The 16,912-nt window shown below is 46.7% G+C and overlaps 1 protein-coding gene across 1 annotated transcript in view; it reads right to left on the reverse strand.

The window, feature by feature from the left end:
- Positions 1-2,883: 2,883 nt before the first annotated feature.
- Positions 2,884-16,912, reverse strand: part of LOC138396796 (scavenger receptor cysteine-rich type 1 protein M160-like) — a 164,672-nt gene continuing 150,643 nt past the window's right edge. The window contains exons 18-28 of the mRNA XM_069490461.1: positions 14,824-14,916; positions 14,430-14,744; positions 13,003-13,317; positions 7,698-7,739; positions 7,287-7,601; positions 6,496-6,633; positions 5,991-6,083; positions 5,670-5,753; positions 5,006-5,152; positions 3,769-3,899; positions 2,884-3,054 (exon numbers count right to left, since the gene is read on the reverse strand). Of these exons, the coding sequence (XP_069346562.1) occupies positions 2,884-3,054; positions 3,769-3,899; positions 5,006-5,152; positions 5,670-5,753; positions 5,991-6,083; positions 6,496-6,633; positions 7,287-7,601; positions 7,698-7,739; positions 13,003-13,317; positions 14,430-14,744; positions 14,824-14,916 (1,844 nt within the window). The remainder of the gene's footprint in view (positions 3,055-3,768; positions 3,900-5,005; positions 5,153-5,669; positions 5,754-5,990; positions 6,084-6,495; positions 6,634-7,286; positions 7,602-7,697; positions 7,740-13,002; positions 13,318-14,429; positions 14,745-14,823; positions 14,917-16,912) is intronic.

The following is a 16,912-nucleotide window of genomic DNA, read 5'->3' on the forward strand; positions in this document are numbered from 1 at the left end:
TTTTTTTTTTTTTTTTTTTTTTGAGACAGAGTCTTGCGTTGTTGCCCGGGCTAGAATGAGTGCCGTGGCGTCAGCCTAGCTCACAGCAACCTCAAACTCCTGGGATTAAGCAATCCTTCTGCCTCAGCCTCCTGAGTAGCTGGGACTACATGCATGCACCACCATGCCCGGTTTGGGACATATTTCTTAAACAAGATCAAATTGATAGAACATGTAAGTGTCTAAATATCTTACAAGATAATTTAAGGAATTAGCAGAGATTTAGGGTAAAATTAGTATTTAAAATATTAACTAATCAAATGGAAAAACAAAATAGTGTAATCACAAGAAATTAAAACATGCAAAAAAGAAAAAGTGTAATATTTATAATATACATGACTCAACTTATGAATAGTGTATATAATCATAATAATGTAAGTGATGGATATTAATCTATAAAAATGATAATATAACTGCATTAGAAGGCTAGAAATACAGGAAGGGTTTAATTGTGCAGGTAGAGATGGTATTAAGAGACAAGGTGAGAATTGAATGAAAATGTGCTACATCCTCATTTATCATAGTGGAAAGGTAAAATGTAACTGACTACATCAGAAAAATAAACAAAATATTATGTGAAGATACTGAGGAAGCTGTGAAAAAATCAACAAAAAAGTGTTTTAAAATGTTTGACTTGCCTCGATGAGTGTGTGGGGAAGGCAGGAGTGAGGACTAGTGTTTTTTATTAAGAAGGGCCATAGAATTTTGACTTCTTAATTAATTCCTGTACAGATTTTATGAAAAATATAAAACACAAAGTGAAAACAGCATGGTTGTGTGACCTTTTCAGCTCCATGGTATACTCTGTCTCTCATTCTTTGGGAACCATTGACCCAAATCCACAGGTCTCTGGCAATAAAAGAGTTAACATCGGGTCTGTAATTTGCTGAACCCCTGCTCCAGGGCATAAGGCAGTGTTACCCTCACCCAGACCTCCTGGAAAACATTCTGATGGCATTTACTAGCTGGAAGATAACCAAGGAAATTCTTATCTAAAAATATGTTATCAGAATATACCCACTCTGTCGAGATTGATGCCTGTAAATAAACCTGGGTTTATTTTGGAGATGTGGTTGACTGCAGGAAGGAAGTTAGTCACATAAGTTCTCTACCTATAGGACTGACAAAGTCTAAAAATTGAGAAGCCTCAAACCTAAAGGGCTTCCTTTGGTCTAACTTGTACCACCCACATAGTTAGAGCTCATCTGTGTCCCAACCTGAAAAAAAAGACCTTTAGAAAGGTACATCTACCAGCTTGAGCCCCCTCTAAAGGTACATTCTCTCTTTGTGCCTGGTTTCTTTGTAAAGCTTGGTGTCAGGTTAAATTCTATAATTTATTTGACTCTGCTTTAACAATGCATCCCTCTGTGGTATTGCAGCCTCAGAAGTTCCTATGAAGAGAGGGATGCACCACGTCCAATGGTTCCATCTCTGCAGATTTACAACTGTGGGTAAGGAAGGAATTTCATTTAAGCTATAACACTCAAACCAAGAATTTGGGCTGTATGTTGGTAATATTTTGTTGTTCTAACTTATCCCATCCAGTCCTGACTTAGAAATTAACTCATATTGGAGACGTCTTGTGCACCACTTCAAATGTCGCAGGCTCACCTCCGACTCCAGTTAGTGCTTCAGGGACCAGTCCTATGCAGGCTTTGACTAGCTCTGTGAGGGTCATGTTCGGTGCTGAAGCCCATAATGAGGGCTGCAACTTTATCCTGCTCACTGTAGAGATCATATCGCCATCTTCCACACTAGGTTATTAAATTGGAAGTTGGTATGTAACATAACCCCTGATGTTTTCGTGTCTTTGTGACTTCCCCATTCTGCCTGGAATGAGATATTATGAGTGTTAACTCCCTCAGAAGTTTCAGGAAAATCTAGGATCTTCCACGGGGTCCTCCCAAGGGCAGGTCTCCAGGCTTATATGCAAAGTCCACTCTTAATAGGACAGATTTTCCTACAAATGCCATTCCTACATGACATTCTGGCTGCTCTGTCACAATTACTACTGTGCAGGGAGGTTTTCTGGCTTTTGTGGCAAACCCTGGAATGAAATGCCCTCCAAACCCACGTCTTCATAAAAGACTCATTCATGGGCAGCATAGATCACTTGGAATAATGCCACTTATCTCCCTGAGTCTGAGCACTCTGAAAGTCTGCCACCAACCACTGGCTACTTTTTGAGCACTCAGTCCATAATAGGACCCATCCTGGTACTGTCCAAATCTGAGTGGGGAGGCTTCTCCTACTTCCTTCCTCCTTAATTTTTCCTGATTTTTAATGGCCCAAAATCTTAGTAGCTAGCTCTCCATTTTGGCCTTATTGACACCATCATCATGTGTAGAATATAATGATCTTGGTGGGCATTCATTGCTCTGTCACTGCTACGGCCAGTGGCCCTGTCTGTGCACTGGAAGAAGCCCTAGACATCTCCCAACCCCCATGCACTGCACGGATTATGAGGACTACAAGAGAACATGTACGTTGAACCCCCACATGGCATCCAGAGCCGTGAACTAAGTAACAGGGTGGGCTCTGCTCACAACTCCAGTTCTTACGTTAGTGCAGCAAACCTCCCCCATAAACTCACTGTGTCACGGAGGGGTCTGGAGATGTGACCTTTCTTTGGCCACTATTATAATATGGCTTTCTCTGCCCTGGAGAATCGCAGCAGGATCCTATTGCATTGTAAATAGTTACCAGATAAAAGCAATTTTTAAGCAATGTATTTTTAGAGAAAAGCCTGGTCTGAAGTTCTTTGTCGGATAGTTCAATCCTGTTACAACCCTCCCCATCCATATGTGTAAAATCCAAATAGCCAGAAGGGCCTGGCGTGTCTGTCTATGCCCTTTCAGGGTCTCCTCTGTCTGGTCTCCTCTTTCCTGCCTTGTCATCGCACAGGGACTCAGGCCTGTGGGAGAGCGTCAAGCTGTCCTCCATCAGGCTGCAGTGAAGAGAGCTCTGAGCTGACATAATTCCCTCATAATTGGAAAGACAAGACATGGCAATGTCCTGAGGAAAGGAGAGGAAGCGATGTAGAAAAAAGACCAAATTTAAAAGGATTTGATGACCAACTGGACACGAAACATGTGAGGAGGAGTCTGTATGGGCTGAGTAATAAGTGGAAAAAGTAACCTAGGGAGTTAGAGATGAGAAAGAAGACATAGTTATGTAGGAATAGATTTGTAATTGGTCCATGAAAATTTGGGCAGAACAAGGAAAAGTATGTCCATTCCCTTCCACCTGACAATTCCCCCCCTCAACTTAGAAACTGACGCCCAAGTCTGTTAAAACAAGATGCTGTGACATCTCCGGGAAGAGCAAACATGAATGTCAGCATTGGCTCTTTCCTCTTGAGTTCATCTTGCTAGGAACGAGGGTGAGCGTGTGGACCGAGTGCAGAACCTTGTCTACATGACCTGGGACATCCCTGCACCTGGGCACAGCGGTGCCTCGAGTAGCCTGTGGGGGATTTGAGAGAACAGGTGAGTTCACTCTCCTGGTGTTTCCTCTGAGGGAAACTGTGATTAGGGGCTAATCCTCCAAGAGCAGTTGGGATGAAACTTGCTAAATTATCATAAAACAAAAAGTACTTTATTCAAAATACGTAGTTTTGACCAATTTCCATGTCATGCAATTACAGGTCAGCAGAAGTTCATCGGGATGCAGGCAATTAGACTGTCAGAGACTCATCTCATTCCCAATATGACACTATGGGAAAGCCACCGTAGATGTTCCAGGGGCACGTAGTTCCACATCGTCATACGCAGGGTCCCCTTCCTGCCCCTGGGGCAGCCAGGGTCTATCTGCTCCTTTCCCAGGGTCCGCTGTCCCTCTGAGGAACTGCAGAGAAGAGCCTGAAACGGTACAGAGACGTTGGTTAGAGAAGTGACAGAGGGAGAGGACAGAGCCCTGTGGTGCAGGCACAGTCAAGGAAGTGGCCAGGACAAAGCTTCCCCAGGGGCCACCAATGCTACGGAAGCTCAGGCCACTTAACATCAGTTACGGCAAGGAACACATCAGGGCGATCCCGTCAGGATCCAGTCCACGTGGGTCCCTGGGGCTTAGTCCCAGCTCATCGGGGACACTGGATCACAGGAGATCTGTGGCCGGTGCAGGTGCCCTGTGCTGACCTGTTTCCTGGCTTACACAATGAGCGAGGAGATGCAAAAGGAATCAGTAAGAATCCTAAGAGGGGATGTGAAAATTTCTCCTTTGACCTGACAAGTCTGAATTCACAGGAAGAAGGAAGCAGGATATGACATCTGGAGAAACGTGTTTCCCACTGACCATCCAACGGTGCACTTGGTGGCCTTGGTCTGTGTTCCCAAATGCCCACAGAACCATCTCAGAATCCTCCCACAGTTGCCCCGTCCCCAGGAATGCCAGGGCCTTCAGATGGAGAAATACTCTGCTCTGAAGAATGAGCGTCTTCACTCGCCATTGCAATGTCTGGAGCAGCTTGGCCTTCAGCTGCCTACAAACTCGCAGTCTGCATCCACCACCAGGATTCTAGTTTTTAAGACCACCATAGATCATTGACCTTGCACAGATCGGTGCTAACATCTAGTCACAGCACATCTTAAATTATCAAAATGTGTCACAAATTCCAATATTACAATCTTTAAAATAACTGCCTTTCAAACATGAGTCAGCACAAAAATGTTATCAGAAGAGTTCTTCTATTTTCGGATTTGGTAAATACGCTCAATTAATCTGCAAGTGTCAAAGCAGGCACATTGAGGATGGAGCGATAGAGACACAGATACCAGGAAGGCAGAGTGATTCCCCCTCCCATGGAATCTGACAACATTAAAGAAAGGAATGTGGTCAAGGTGATGCTCTCAAACACAGAAGGTCATCCAATTTTTGAGTCTGCACGAACGATGAGCACTGAGAAACTCAAATTCACTTTGTCCTGGAGGAGACAAAAGATCACTGCAGACCAACTCACGCCACTCACCTGCCCGAGAGGCCCTTGCCACACGCTCCTCCTCTGGGGGCAGCTCCCCCCCACTCTTCCTCGGGACGGGGGGCGTCCCCACACCTGGCATCTCTGCAGCATCGTCATAGCCGTTACTGGGTGCATCAGCCGCCTGACCCGGAGGGTCTGAGGGCAGACGGGGAACAGGTGGAACCACAGTGAATGGCTTGGCCTGGGCGATATCAACAGTCCCTCTACCCAGAGACTCTGACGGTTCATTGATGGAGGCACCATTCACTCCCTGTGTTAACAGGCTTTTCAAGGCCAAATGTTTCATAAATGGGAAAATAATCCAAATACCCTAATAGTTCTCAATGAAAACAGCATATTTCAAAGAGACTCTCACACCAGTGAGCATCACTAAATATTAATAAAACATTTAGTCAGATTACGCATCCCAGGTGTTATTTTTTTAAACAACATGTGCCTGTTGTCAGTGAACAAGCCTGGCTCCAGGCACAAAGAACCCGGCCCAAACATGCGACCTCACACAGTCGCCAGAGAAGGGGGAGGCTGGACCCCAGCTGGAAACAGAGCCCCCTCCAACCCCAGTCGGAGGAACACTGTCCCCTCAGGACCTCACCTCCATGAGGGAAATTCCTCCTGCCCCTGAACCCAGCCAGGGAAGAGCCAGCTCTGCTACCTGGAGTGGATTTATAGTCACGGTTGGCCTCGGCATCCCCTGTGTAATATGGCAGTTTACTCGCTGAGTCGTCTGACAGGGACCCTAATGTGGAGAAAAACATCCAGAAACAAACAGAACAATGCCTCCACCCCCGTTGGCTCGTGGAAAGGCAGAGAAGAAATCTGCGACCCACGTGGTTCCTGGGGTGTGAGGGGAAGGCTCAGTGCTCCAGGGCTACTGAGATTCGAACCTGGAGCCTCAGGCATCCTGGGGCAGAGGTGGGTCTGCGGGTGCTGGGAAGACTTGGCTCACGGTGGCTGAGAGCCAGGGGTCACGCACCTGGGCTTCCCAGCAGATCCTCCCTTGTCATCCCGAGGTAATCGATCTCCTGGTAAACAGGCTCATCGAGAGCATCCTGGAAACTGGATAAGGCTGAGCAAAGCAGCGGCCGGTCAGAGATCGCCACCGGAGACCACCCTGGAATCAGCAGGCTAAGCCCTCACACTCCCCGATGCTTGCACGTGGAGAGCCCGCAGGGCTGCCAGGACCCCCTGAAGGGCTCAGAGCCCAGGCAGCACGTCTGCACCTCATGGCCTTACCCAGCTTGCATGCACAGCTCAGCTCCTACTCTTTCTTGCCTCACACAAGAGGCCGTGACCTGTGAGTACTCAGACCCCAATCTTAAGAGCCTCCTGAGAGCCCTTGGAGTGTAGTGTAAGGCAGATGGAGTTTGCAGACTGATGCGGTGAGAAGACACCTAGCCCAGTTTTCCTATTCCCAGGCCTGGCCCCATTGCCTGCCTCCACACACTTCCCGGGCCACACAGTTGTCCCCCAGGACGCACCTCTGCGCTCTGCTCTCCATCTGTGCAGCTGAGTCCCCAGAATGACGAGCACCAGGAAGAGAAGGGCTCCCAGGATGAGGCAGAGGATCCCAGGCAGGGAGAAGATGCCAGGGACAGGAGCTGAGCCTGAACTGGCGCCTGAGAAGATAAAAGGGTCATGAGCCTTTAGAGACGGTCATAAATCCACAGATCCCCCGTACGCCGGCCATCTCCTGCGTCCTCCAGCCCATGAAGACGCCAGTTCAGACTCAATGCATCTGCCTGCACCCATGATGTGACCAGCCCAGGCCCTGCCCTGAGCTCTGTCAACTTTCTTCTGAATCGAGTTCCAAGGGGTTTCTATGAAGTGGATGCCGGGTAACCCATGCAGCTTTCTGGCCGCTACAACTTAGTGAAACTTTATGGCTGCTCACAGCACCCGGTCATCAGGGCTACTGTAATTTTGCACGAAGAAGGCAGATTCCACAGTGCAGGTCCCTGACAATCTGGGCGTTTCCTCTGTCAAATGGCCCAGAGCAGAAGAAACACTTACCTCCAGGCCTGGGGGGAACAGCTCTCCTTTCACCTGGTGAGAATAGAAGGAGAGCGAGGTCACTGTGCTGACTTGGCCTGGAAAAGTCATTGGGTCACACCTACCATCACTGGCACATGGCTCTCTCCCAGGTGCCAGGAGATCAGACCCAGGTTCTCCAGAGCCACAGCACAGGGCAGCAGGTCATCCTAGGATGAGCTTTTGGATGTGCACTGGCACCTGCATCATCCCAGCCCATCCGCCTGGTCCTGCTGCTCACCTGAGCACCTGACTCCTGCGTCCTCCTCATGCTTGCAGTTGCTCTGCCCCCAGGGCTGCGCAGCACAGGCCCACAGGGAGGACTCCCTGCCCTTGCACCGCACGTCGTCCAGCCAGATGCTTCCATTTCCTGGGCCAAACGCAGCCTCCCCCAGGGCGTCCAGAGCAGAGCCACAGCCCAGCTGCCGACACACCACCTCGGCCTCTGCCAGGCTCCAGGAGTCGTCGCACACTGTGCCCCAGGAGCCTTCGTGCCAAACCTCCACTCGGCCTGAGCACACGCTGTCTCCTCCCCTGAGTCGGAGCTTCTCTTTGTCTGAAAAGGCGGCAGCACATCCTGTTACCCCCCTCAGCCCTGGTGGGAGGGAGAGAGCCCCTGCGAGCCTGGAGGGGAGGTGGGGGGCTGATGTACCTGTGCAGGGGGCGGCAGCTGGGCAGCTCTCAGGTCTGGCTCCTGCAGAAGCAGACAATGGGGGAGCCGGATCAGGGGCAGCTGGGTGGCCCTGCCCCAGACAAGGTGCCTATTGTCCTTGGCGCAGTCCACGTACAAGTGACAAAGCAGGCTTCACAATGAATCTTACAGGCTGAGTCACTGAGATATGTAATTGCAGTATAGCGTATCCATAACACTAGCTGCAATTATTTTATCTGTTTGTTTATCACTCTCCACATTCCTGCAACAAATACAAATGCAGACATGTACACACACACAGGCACACACATCAATGAAAGCTCATGTGTGGAGCTCATGTGTGTAGAGGAAAGACCTCACGCATCTCATTCTCTGTTCCAGCTCTCAGGACAGAGCCACTCACATTGTATGTATCACCAACGAGTCTCTATGGAGAGCCTTCTATGGATACTATGATTAGGGCTTGATAAATAGGTATTGAGTGAATGCATAGTTGAGTAAATTCCACTGAAAAAGTTCCATTAAATTCTTCTAATCGGTAGGATAATAATGAAAACATAAATTAATGTTCTTGGGTTGTGATAATAAATAGAAGGTATTTAAAAACATAGTCCAAAATCAGAGGTAATTTGTATTCAATATTCAACTAATATACCTTTTAATGGAAAATTATAAACCATTGAAAACTACTTCAATCTATTTTTCAGTATGACATGTGGGGTAGAAAAGGAGATTACTAGAGTGAGAGGAATGATTTTAAAAATAGAATATTTAAAAAATAGAACAAGTAGAATTCAAAGACAGTTATATAAGTAGACAGATGGCTATTAGACAGAAATGTCTCCATGAGACTCAAATAAATGTACAGAGAACAAAATGCATCAGAAAGACACAGAGATAAACACAGGTTCAAAAAAAAAAAAAAAAAAAAACGTACAACCAAAAGCAGTACACATAAACTCAAAATAACACAGAATCCAGGAGTATACATGGTACTTGTCATAAAATGTGTAGCAGATTCATGGACGGGACACCGTGAAAAGCAGGGAGGGGTGAGGGAAGGTGGGTTGCCGTTCCCTCAATGCCTGCAGGGTTCTTTTACCCGACTGGTAGCACTGTTCATTCCCTGGGGGACCGACCACCACATGGGTGACATTCTTTTATGTTACTTCTACTTACAGTGAACCAAACCTGCCCTTTGTAACCTCCATCCATCAGTGGGAGCCCGGCCGCTGAAGCAGCTCGTGGAGGACCTCCTCCCTCTCCCATGGCAAAGTCCTCCAAAGGCTGAGTCCTTCAAAGGTCCTACATCACCCCTGACATTCTGCTAAAATACACCAATTACAGACTCCCTGTGTCGTGGTTTCCAGTTGTTTTTTTCCTCAGGACACATGCCACTAGACAATGACATGTGCCAATGTCACTTCTAAAGGCAGTTCAACCAACCATACACGAACACATTAATCAACTTGGGAAGTAAAATAAATATATTTCCAGCACTGAATAGAGAATATATTATAGAAGAGAAAGACCACTCAAGGTGTGACCACTAAAGACTGTTGGAATAACCAGGCAACAGGTGACCTTTCCTGGACTAAGGTAACAGTGAGATGGAAAGAGTGGGAGGATTAAAGATGTATCTGATGATAGAGGCACCAGAACCTGCTGTTGTGCTGAAAGTGAAGGGAAGGCAAGTGGCGAAATCAGGTTGGCTCCTATGTCCTGAGCTTAAGTAACTGGGTCATGGCAGTGACACAAACTGAAATAGGGCATATGGCAGGGAGGAAAAGTTAGGAAAAGTTAGTATGGAATCAAACATTCCACTTTAGGAAGCTAAATTTGAGCTGCCCATTAGATATTGAAGTGATATATATCACTTTTATGGATATATCCATAAAACATATGAGTTTGAAGTGAAGGGCAGAAATCGACTGTGGAGGTATACATTTGAGAGCTGTCAGCTGAATGATGCCATTTAAGGCCGTGGACCTCAATGAGATCATCCAGGGAAGGCACAGAGCTAAGGAAGACTACAGACTCTGATGCTTAGCCCAGGGAGTGTCTAAAATCTAGAGGTTGAGCTGCGAAGTTGCAAGGCAGAGAGTCAGAATAAGAACAATCAGTGAGGTAGGGTGACTGTCAGGAAAGAAAGAAAATTGAGAAAGAAAGAGAAGTCAACTTGCTGAATGGTGCTGAGAGGTCAAGAGCAATGAAAAGAGAACTGGTTGTTGTAGTTCATGACATTACCCATTCTGAGCAGTGGTAGCATTTAAAGCATAATTGGGATGAATTCAGAGCAACAAGGGATACAGGATACAGAGGTGGAGACAGTGAGTATCTGACCAACTGTTGGAGATTTGGGTTGTGGAGGGAAGAGAGGAGATGATGCAATAGCTAATGGGGATGTGGGGTGGAGGAAGCAGGCTGGTTTGTTCATGTGTTTTCCAGATGGGAGACACTCGAGCCCATGTGCATATTGAGGGGAATGAACCAGGATAGACAGGGAGAAATTGATGTTGCAGAGGAAGACTGCACCTTTGAAACAGTGAAGTCTTTGACAAGGTCAGTAAGATCAGAATGTGTAGCCCAGGGAGAAGAGCTGGCGTCACACAAGGACTGAGGCCACCGATCCAGAGGCCAGGTAGGGGGTGTGCCAAAAAATGTGCAAAGGTGAAAGACAGACGAGGAAGCTCACAGCTGACAAATTTCCCAGTGAAGTGTGAGACTTGAGCATTTAAGAGAGGATGGTGCGGGCAAGAGCCATGTGGGGAGAGCAGAGAATATGTAAAATATGATCTTAGAGAGAGGGCAAGCGCACAGGCCAGACAGGCACACTAGAATTTGGGCAGTGTAGTGCCCATTGGAGATTTGAGTCCTGGAATTCAGAAAGAGTCCAGCAATGTAATTGTGTTCTATTCTCCAGCCATTTTCACCAGTGCAGCTCAGGCAGGGAGCGGTTAGGTAGTTGCCTTTATCCTTCCCTGTGCTTGTCAGGCGAGAGTGACAAAGGGGCAGTGCAGTTGAGTGTACTTAGAGGAGAAAGATTACAGTGTTGAATCACATTATATAACCTGGCCAGGAAACAATGTGTAAACACGAGTAGTGTGGAAAACTATGAAAAAGTGATGAGGTACAATATTGGGCATCTCCATGAGGATGGAAAGTGCTGGAGGAGAAGCATTAAGGATATGTACCATGAGGAGAAGAGGTAATAATCAGAGAAAGGACCAGCAAAATAAAAAGACTGCAAGGCGCACAGTTGTTGATGGTCAGCAGTGTCTGCACAGGCAGAGGGGATGGAAGGAAGGGACTTGGAAATGACTTGCTCACTGAATTGAGAGGCCAGGATGCTGTCTCAGCTGGTTTCAGGGTGTTGACAGTGCCTAGGACAAGACAAGGAAGAAGTTGGCTGGTGAACCTGGTGTTAGTCTTCCTGGTGAGAGGGAGTGATCAGGGGGAATGACTACAGCAACAAACAGAAGCAGCGGGTGGTATCAGCTCATGGGGGAATTTCGAGTGCTGGATGTTGAGATCAAAGACAGAAGAGGAGTTGTTGAAAATGACACCTGACAGCAGGGGTATATTTATTCCAAGTTTCACCCCAGAGAAAGTATGTCGATAGAGAAACACAGAGCCTCCAGTTGATAGAGAAATCAGTGTTTTCAGAGAAAGCAGGTTTTGATCAGAACATGAAAGCGAAGGGAATGTGGCAAGTATAAACAAATTTGACGATGATGGACTCCAGATTCCAGCAGGTACCGTGAAATGTTCTGTGTGAGTGAGATCGGGGGGAACAGTCGTACACGGCATTAAAGGATAAGGCTCTGAGGATGAAGGATCCACCAAGAAGACTGGGATTCTGAGATCAACTGAAGAACGAAGACATGAGCACACCAGGCCCCTGATCTCTCTGCCATTCCCACAATGTGGCCAACAAGAACATGAACAAACGTCCTTTCCAGGCACTGTCACGGAGGCCCTGCCTGAGACAGGCCTCTGGCTCTGGTCACCGTTCCAGGTAATCAGCTATTCTCCGCCCTTTGTCTGCTCTGGCCATGACGGAACTTTCTCAATACCTCAAAGACACCATGATCCCCTCACCAACCTCAGTATTTACACCCCCAAAATCATCCCTCCAATTACTTCCCCTTAGCGAATTCCTACTTGTCCTCAGGTCTCAACCAAAATGTCATTGATTCTTTTGCTCCAAGTGCTCACTGCCAGCATCCTCTACTTCTTCATGACACTTGAAATTTTTGCCTAATGAGTGTTTTCAGCTCGAGTGTAAGCTGCCTGAGGGCCGTGACTACGTACCCTTCTCCTCTGCCGTCATACTTGCAATATAAATCTCTACCTACACGCACTCGATACTTTCTGCCAACAGACGTTGTGGGACTGGAGCAGCCGCAGCACAGAATGAAAGACCGCGGGCTCAGAGAACAGAGCAGTCAGGACTGCAGCTCCCAGGTTGCCCCTTACTCACTTTAGGGCGTAGGGCGTATGACACGGCTGCTCTTAGCCTCAGTTTCCTTGTCTGCTTAAAGAGATCACAATAGTACCTACTAACAGTTTGCTGTGCGGATTAAGTCTCATCATATGTGAAAAAAACCCAAAACTCAATGATAGCACCTAGTAAGTGATTTATATAACTGAGTTCCTACCTCTTGCTCTCCTCACTAAGGAAAAACAGAATAATGAACATGGCCTAAGATGGCATGAGCAATTCCTTAGAAAGTTTATTAGAGTATTAGTTCATGCTCCCACATGTTCAACTCAACCTCCTTGGTATTTTTCACATAAACTGCTGTTGGCACAGGTTTCTTTTTTTAATTTTAATTTTTTTATTTCAGAGTATTATGGTGGTGCAAACGCTTTGGTTACATAGATTGCCTTTGCACCACCCGACAAGCATGTGCATCCCCCAGACGGCACGCACCACATTGGTTAGGTGTGGATTTACCCGTACCCTCCTCCTCCCTCCCACCTGCCCAATATGAATGTTACTTCCCATATGTGCACATTAGTGTTGACCAATTTGTACCAATTTAACGGTGAGTACATGTGGTGCTTGTTTTTCCATTTTTGTGATACTTTACTTAGAAGAATGGGCTCCAGCTCCACCCGGGCACAGGGTTTCTTATTTTTGCCTTTGAAACTAGATTGGAACATATGGATTAAAAAATCTCCACCCAAAATTAATTTTGTAGATTTATCACATACTCATCACTTAGATTTAAAAATACAAAATTTCACTAACGACAGCTACAGGGATAGGACAGACACACAGAAATAGACAAAACGTCACCTGCACATGTGATGTAAACTTCCTCCTTTGAAAAGCAAGATCTGTCTTTCCAGGGATCAGAAGGACACTGCCAGAGGGAGGTAGCAGTTTTCCGACACCGGATTCCATCCACCCACCGGGGTCTAGAACCTTCTCTGACAGCAACAGAAGAGTCGAGAGTCCCGCTGTCCCCACAGCCAAGCTGTCTGCAGATGACGGACAAGGTCATGGCTTCCATGGGGCTGTGGCAGACACTGCCCCAGGTCCCGTTGTAGAAAACTTCCAGCCACCCAGCACACTTCTGGTCCCCGCTCACCATCCTGAGGGCCAGGAACTCTGCAATCAAAAGGAGAAAAGAGGGCACGGTAAGCATTGCACTCTTGGTGCTGGGGGTTTTGTTTTTCTTCCTTCCTGTCCCAAAGGTGGTGAACACTCATCACTGACTCTGCTGAGGAAGTGCTGCTATGTGGAACATGAAAAATTTTCTCCCTTGTCTGATTTTGCCAATTTGTGCCTGTGTTTCTATTTCTGCAATGATGTAGTAGAATTAAACAGACCTGGGCACCCTGCAGGGAGGAAAGCTGAATCCTGTCTACTGACGACACTTCTGGCAGACTCTATGAAAGGGAGTTTGGATAAGGGGTAGCGGGCACAATAATGGAACCACGGATACGTTCACTCCTAATCCTTCAACCCATGCATGTGTTACCTTACATGGCAAGGGGACGCTGCAGACATTACTAAGACAAGGACCTCGGGATGGTGAGATCATTCAGGGCTATCCTGGATTAACCCGCCCAAGCTAATCCCATCCTTGGACCTGCTATCCTTAAAAGCAGATAACCTTTTCTGGCCTTGGTCAGAGGGCGATGACACTATGTAAGAATGGTCAGAGAGGTGCAGTGCTGTTGGCTGGACAAGGAAGAGGGCTATGAGCCACGGAACGCAGGCGACTTCTGCAAGCTGGAAAAGGCAACATGAGGCCCAGAGCCTCAGAGGAATGCAGCCCTGCTGACACCTTGATTGTGGCCCGGCGAGACCCGTGTCAGACTATGGCCTCTAGAACTGTAATATAATGAAGTCCTGTTGTTTTACACCACTAATTTGGTGGCAAGTTGTTACGATACAGAAGTCATAGGAAAGGAATACAGTGGGCCTCAAGATTTTGCTACCACAAGTAACTGAAGAGTGATCCCTGCTTTCAAACGGAAACTCCGTAGAAAATGACCGTGTCAGGAAGTATCGTTGAGAAGGAAGCACCAGAATCTCAGCTGCTGAGGGAGGAAAGGAAAGCCCCTAATGTGCACATCTGCTGGAAAGACAGGCGCTACGGAAGCAGCCTCCTTCCCTCTGGCCCTTTCAGGAGCTCCGGGTCTTGCCCCAGGGCTCAGACGCCACCCTGGAGAGCCCTCCCCTCCCCCAGCCTGTGGATAATGTGCCCCCCAGACCTGAGCAGGTGACCCCCGCGTCCTCCTTGTGCCTGCAGTCGTGCTGCCCCCAGCCCCGGGAAGGGCACTTCCACACGTGGGACTCCTTTCCTGTGCAGTTCAGTCCGTCCAGCCAGATGGGCCCTGTCCCCTTCCCAAAGTGAGCAGAGCCCAGGGCTTTCAGGGCCTGTCCACAGCCCAGCTGTCTGCACACCACGTGGGCATCGCTCAGGTCCCAGCCGTCATCACAGATGGTGCCCCAGGAGCCCTCATGGTAGATCTCCACTCTCCCGGCACAGCGACTGTCCCCGTCCACCAGGCGGATCTGTCGGCTCTCTGAGGAGAGACAGAGCCATGTCAGTGGGGCGTTTGTACAGGAAGTAAGAAGGGTTTCTGGTCCTGTGGGGCCTCTCACCTGAGCAGGTGGCCGCTCTGTCCTCCGAGGCTGCAGGGGCTGCTGGGTCAGACAGGGAGTCACTGCACTGGGGCCGCAGCTGGGTCTGGTGTCCTACAGAGAGGGTTAGAGAGCAGGAAAGGGAGCTCAACGGGAAATACTCTAGTGATGGGACCTGAGATAAAGGCTTTTATATGTTCATATCTTCAGAGTTAATATTCTGTATGGAGATTTTTGCTTTTGAAAATGCTAAACTTTGTGTTTTAAACCAAACATACAGTAGAAATGACTTCAGAAAAGTGAAAGTATGTCAACATTATTTGAAAGCATTTTAGACCTCCCAAGGCAGTGAGAGGTTTGGAGCCAAGCTCTCAGACAGAAGAGACTGTGGTGTGTCTCCTTCTCCTTGGGCCATTAGCCCATTCAAAAGGAATAGTTGAGATCCTGAAAATTTAAGTAGAGGTTTTGTGAGACTCACAGGACTTCGGAAATATAAATGTAATTCAGGATTTGCCAAGGGGGTGCAGTCCTGTTAAACAACCAGAAACCTTGTACCATAGAAGGAAGAAATAGTCTAAAAGTAGACTATTCCTTACAAGGATGGATGCCCAGCTCCTAATCGTTTCAATTCTCTTCAAATATGTTGATTTACCCCTAAAGCACAATGCCCAGAAGAATAAAAATAAAATTCTTTTTGAAGGATTTCTATGATTTTTCATTTACAATATCAATAAAAAATACCCCCATAAAAGAGATTTGATGGAAAACCAATAGGAAAAAGGAGACATAAAAAGATTTTTATAAAGGATCCAGCTAATAGATTTACCTGATAGGGAATTTTAATAAACATAATTAAAATAATCAAAGAATTAAATGACATGATGCATATCTTGGCAGAGAAGTTATAAAAAAATCAAATAAAAATTTGAGTGCTGTAAAAGCCTATAGCTAAATTTAAGAACTCAAGGGATCAAACAGTACATTACATCAGTGCAAGGTAGAAATAATAAAATGGAAAATCAGAGGAAAATACACAGAATAAACCACAGAAAGACAAAAGAAGAGAAAATATAAAAAGACACAAAACACACGGTGAAAAGGCCTTATATTAATTTATACAAAGTCCTAGAAAATATAAAGTCCTAATTGACAGTACTAAAAGTAGAAATTAGGAAATCTACAACCAAAGCGGGATACTTAATACACCTGTGATGGTTTTCAACACATCTACAAAATCTTTGACACTGCTTCCATTGAGAGATAGGGTCTATGCCTCCTTCCCTTGAATCTGGACTGAACTTGGTTATTTGCTTGTGAGGTGTAGAATGCATGGAAGGTAACACTGTTTGACTTAGGAGAATAGGTCAGAAAAATCATGCAGCCTCCCCTGATTCTCTTAGCACGTTTGCTTTAGGAGAGGTCTACTCTGTTCAGACATCGTGCTGGAGAGGCCACATACAGGGGCTCTGATCAGCTGCCCCAGCCGAACTTTCAGCTGCCAGCCATGTGAATGAACTGTCCTGGATTCCCAGCTCAGTGAAGCCTTCGAATGACCTCAGCCCTCCATGACATCTAAATGCAACCTCATGAGAGACACCAAGGGAGAGCCACCAAGCTGAGCCCTTCCCAAATTCCCGTGCCAGGAAATCACGAGCAAAATGAAATGTATTTTTTGTTTTCTGCTGCTAAGTTTTTTTGGAAAATTTGTTATGCAGCAATAGTAAGCAGGATTCTTATGCTTACCATGATACCCAGCAATGTTACTGCTAACTAGAAAGGGAAAGAGAAATGTTTGTCTTCAACTAAACTTCTACTAAAGAGAATTAAAAATGTTTGTCTTCACAAAGACTTGTATATGATTTTTCATAGCATCTTTATTCATAATATACCAAACATATGCTATCACTTTTGGGACCAGGCAACAGGAAGAAGTTGGAAGGGCCTCAAGGTGACTATTAGTAGAAGCCTGATGGGTGTTGGTGGAAATGTTTGTGAGGCCTAAAGGACGTGAGGAAAATTTGATTGGCAGCTGGCAGAAAGATAAAATGGTGGCTTTAGGTGGCTAGATTTTGAAATAACTTGTTATTCAGAAAAAAAAAAAAGAACTATG

The sequence above is a fragment of the Eulemur rufifrons genome, chromosome 16 (assembly GCF_041146395.1).
Source record: "Eulemur rufifrons isolate Redbay chromosome 16, OSU_ERuf_1, whole genome shotgun sequence".
Classification (NCBI taxonomy): domain Eukaryota; kingdom Metazoa; phylum Chordata; class Mammalia; order Primates; family Lemuridae; genus Eulemur; species Eulemur rufifrons.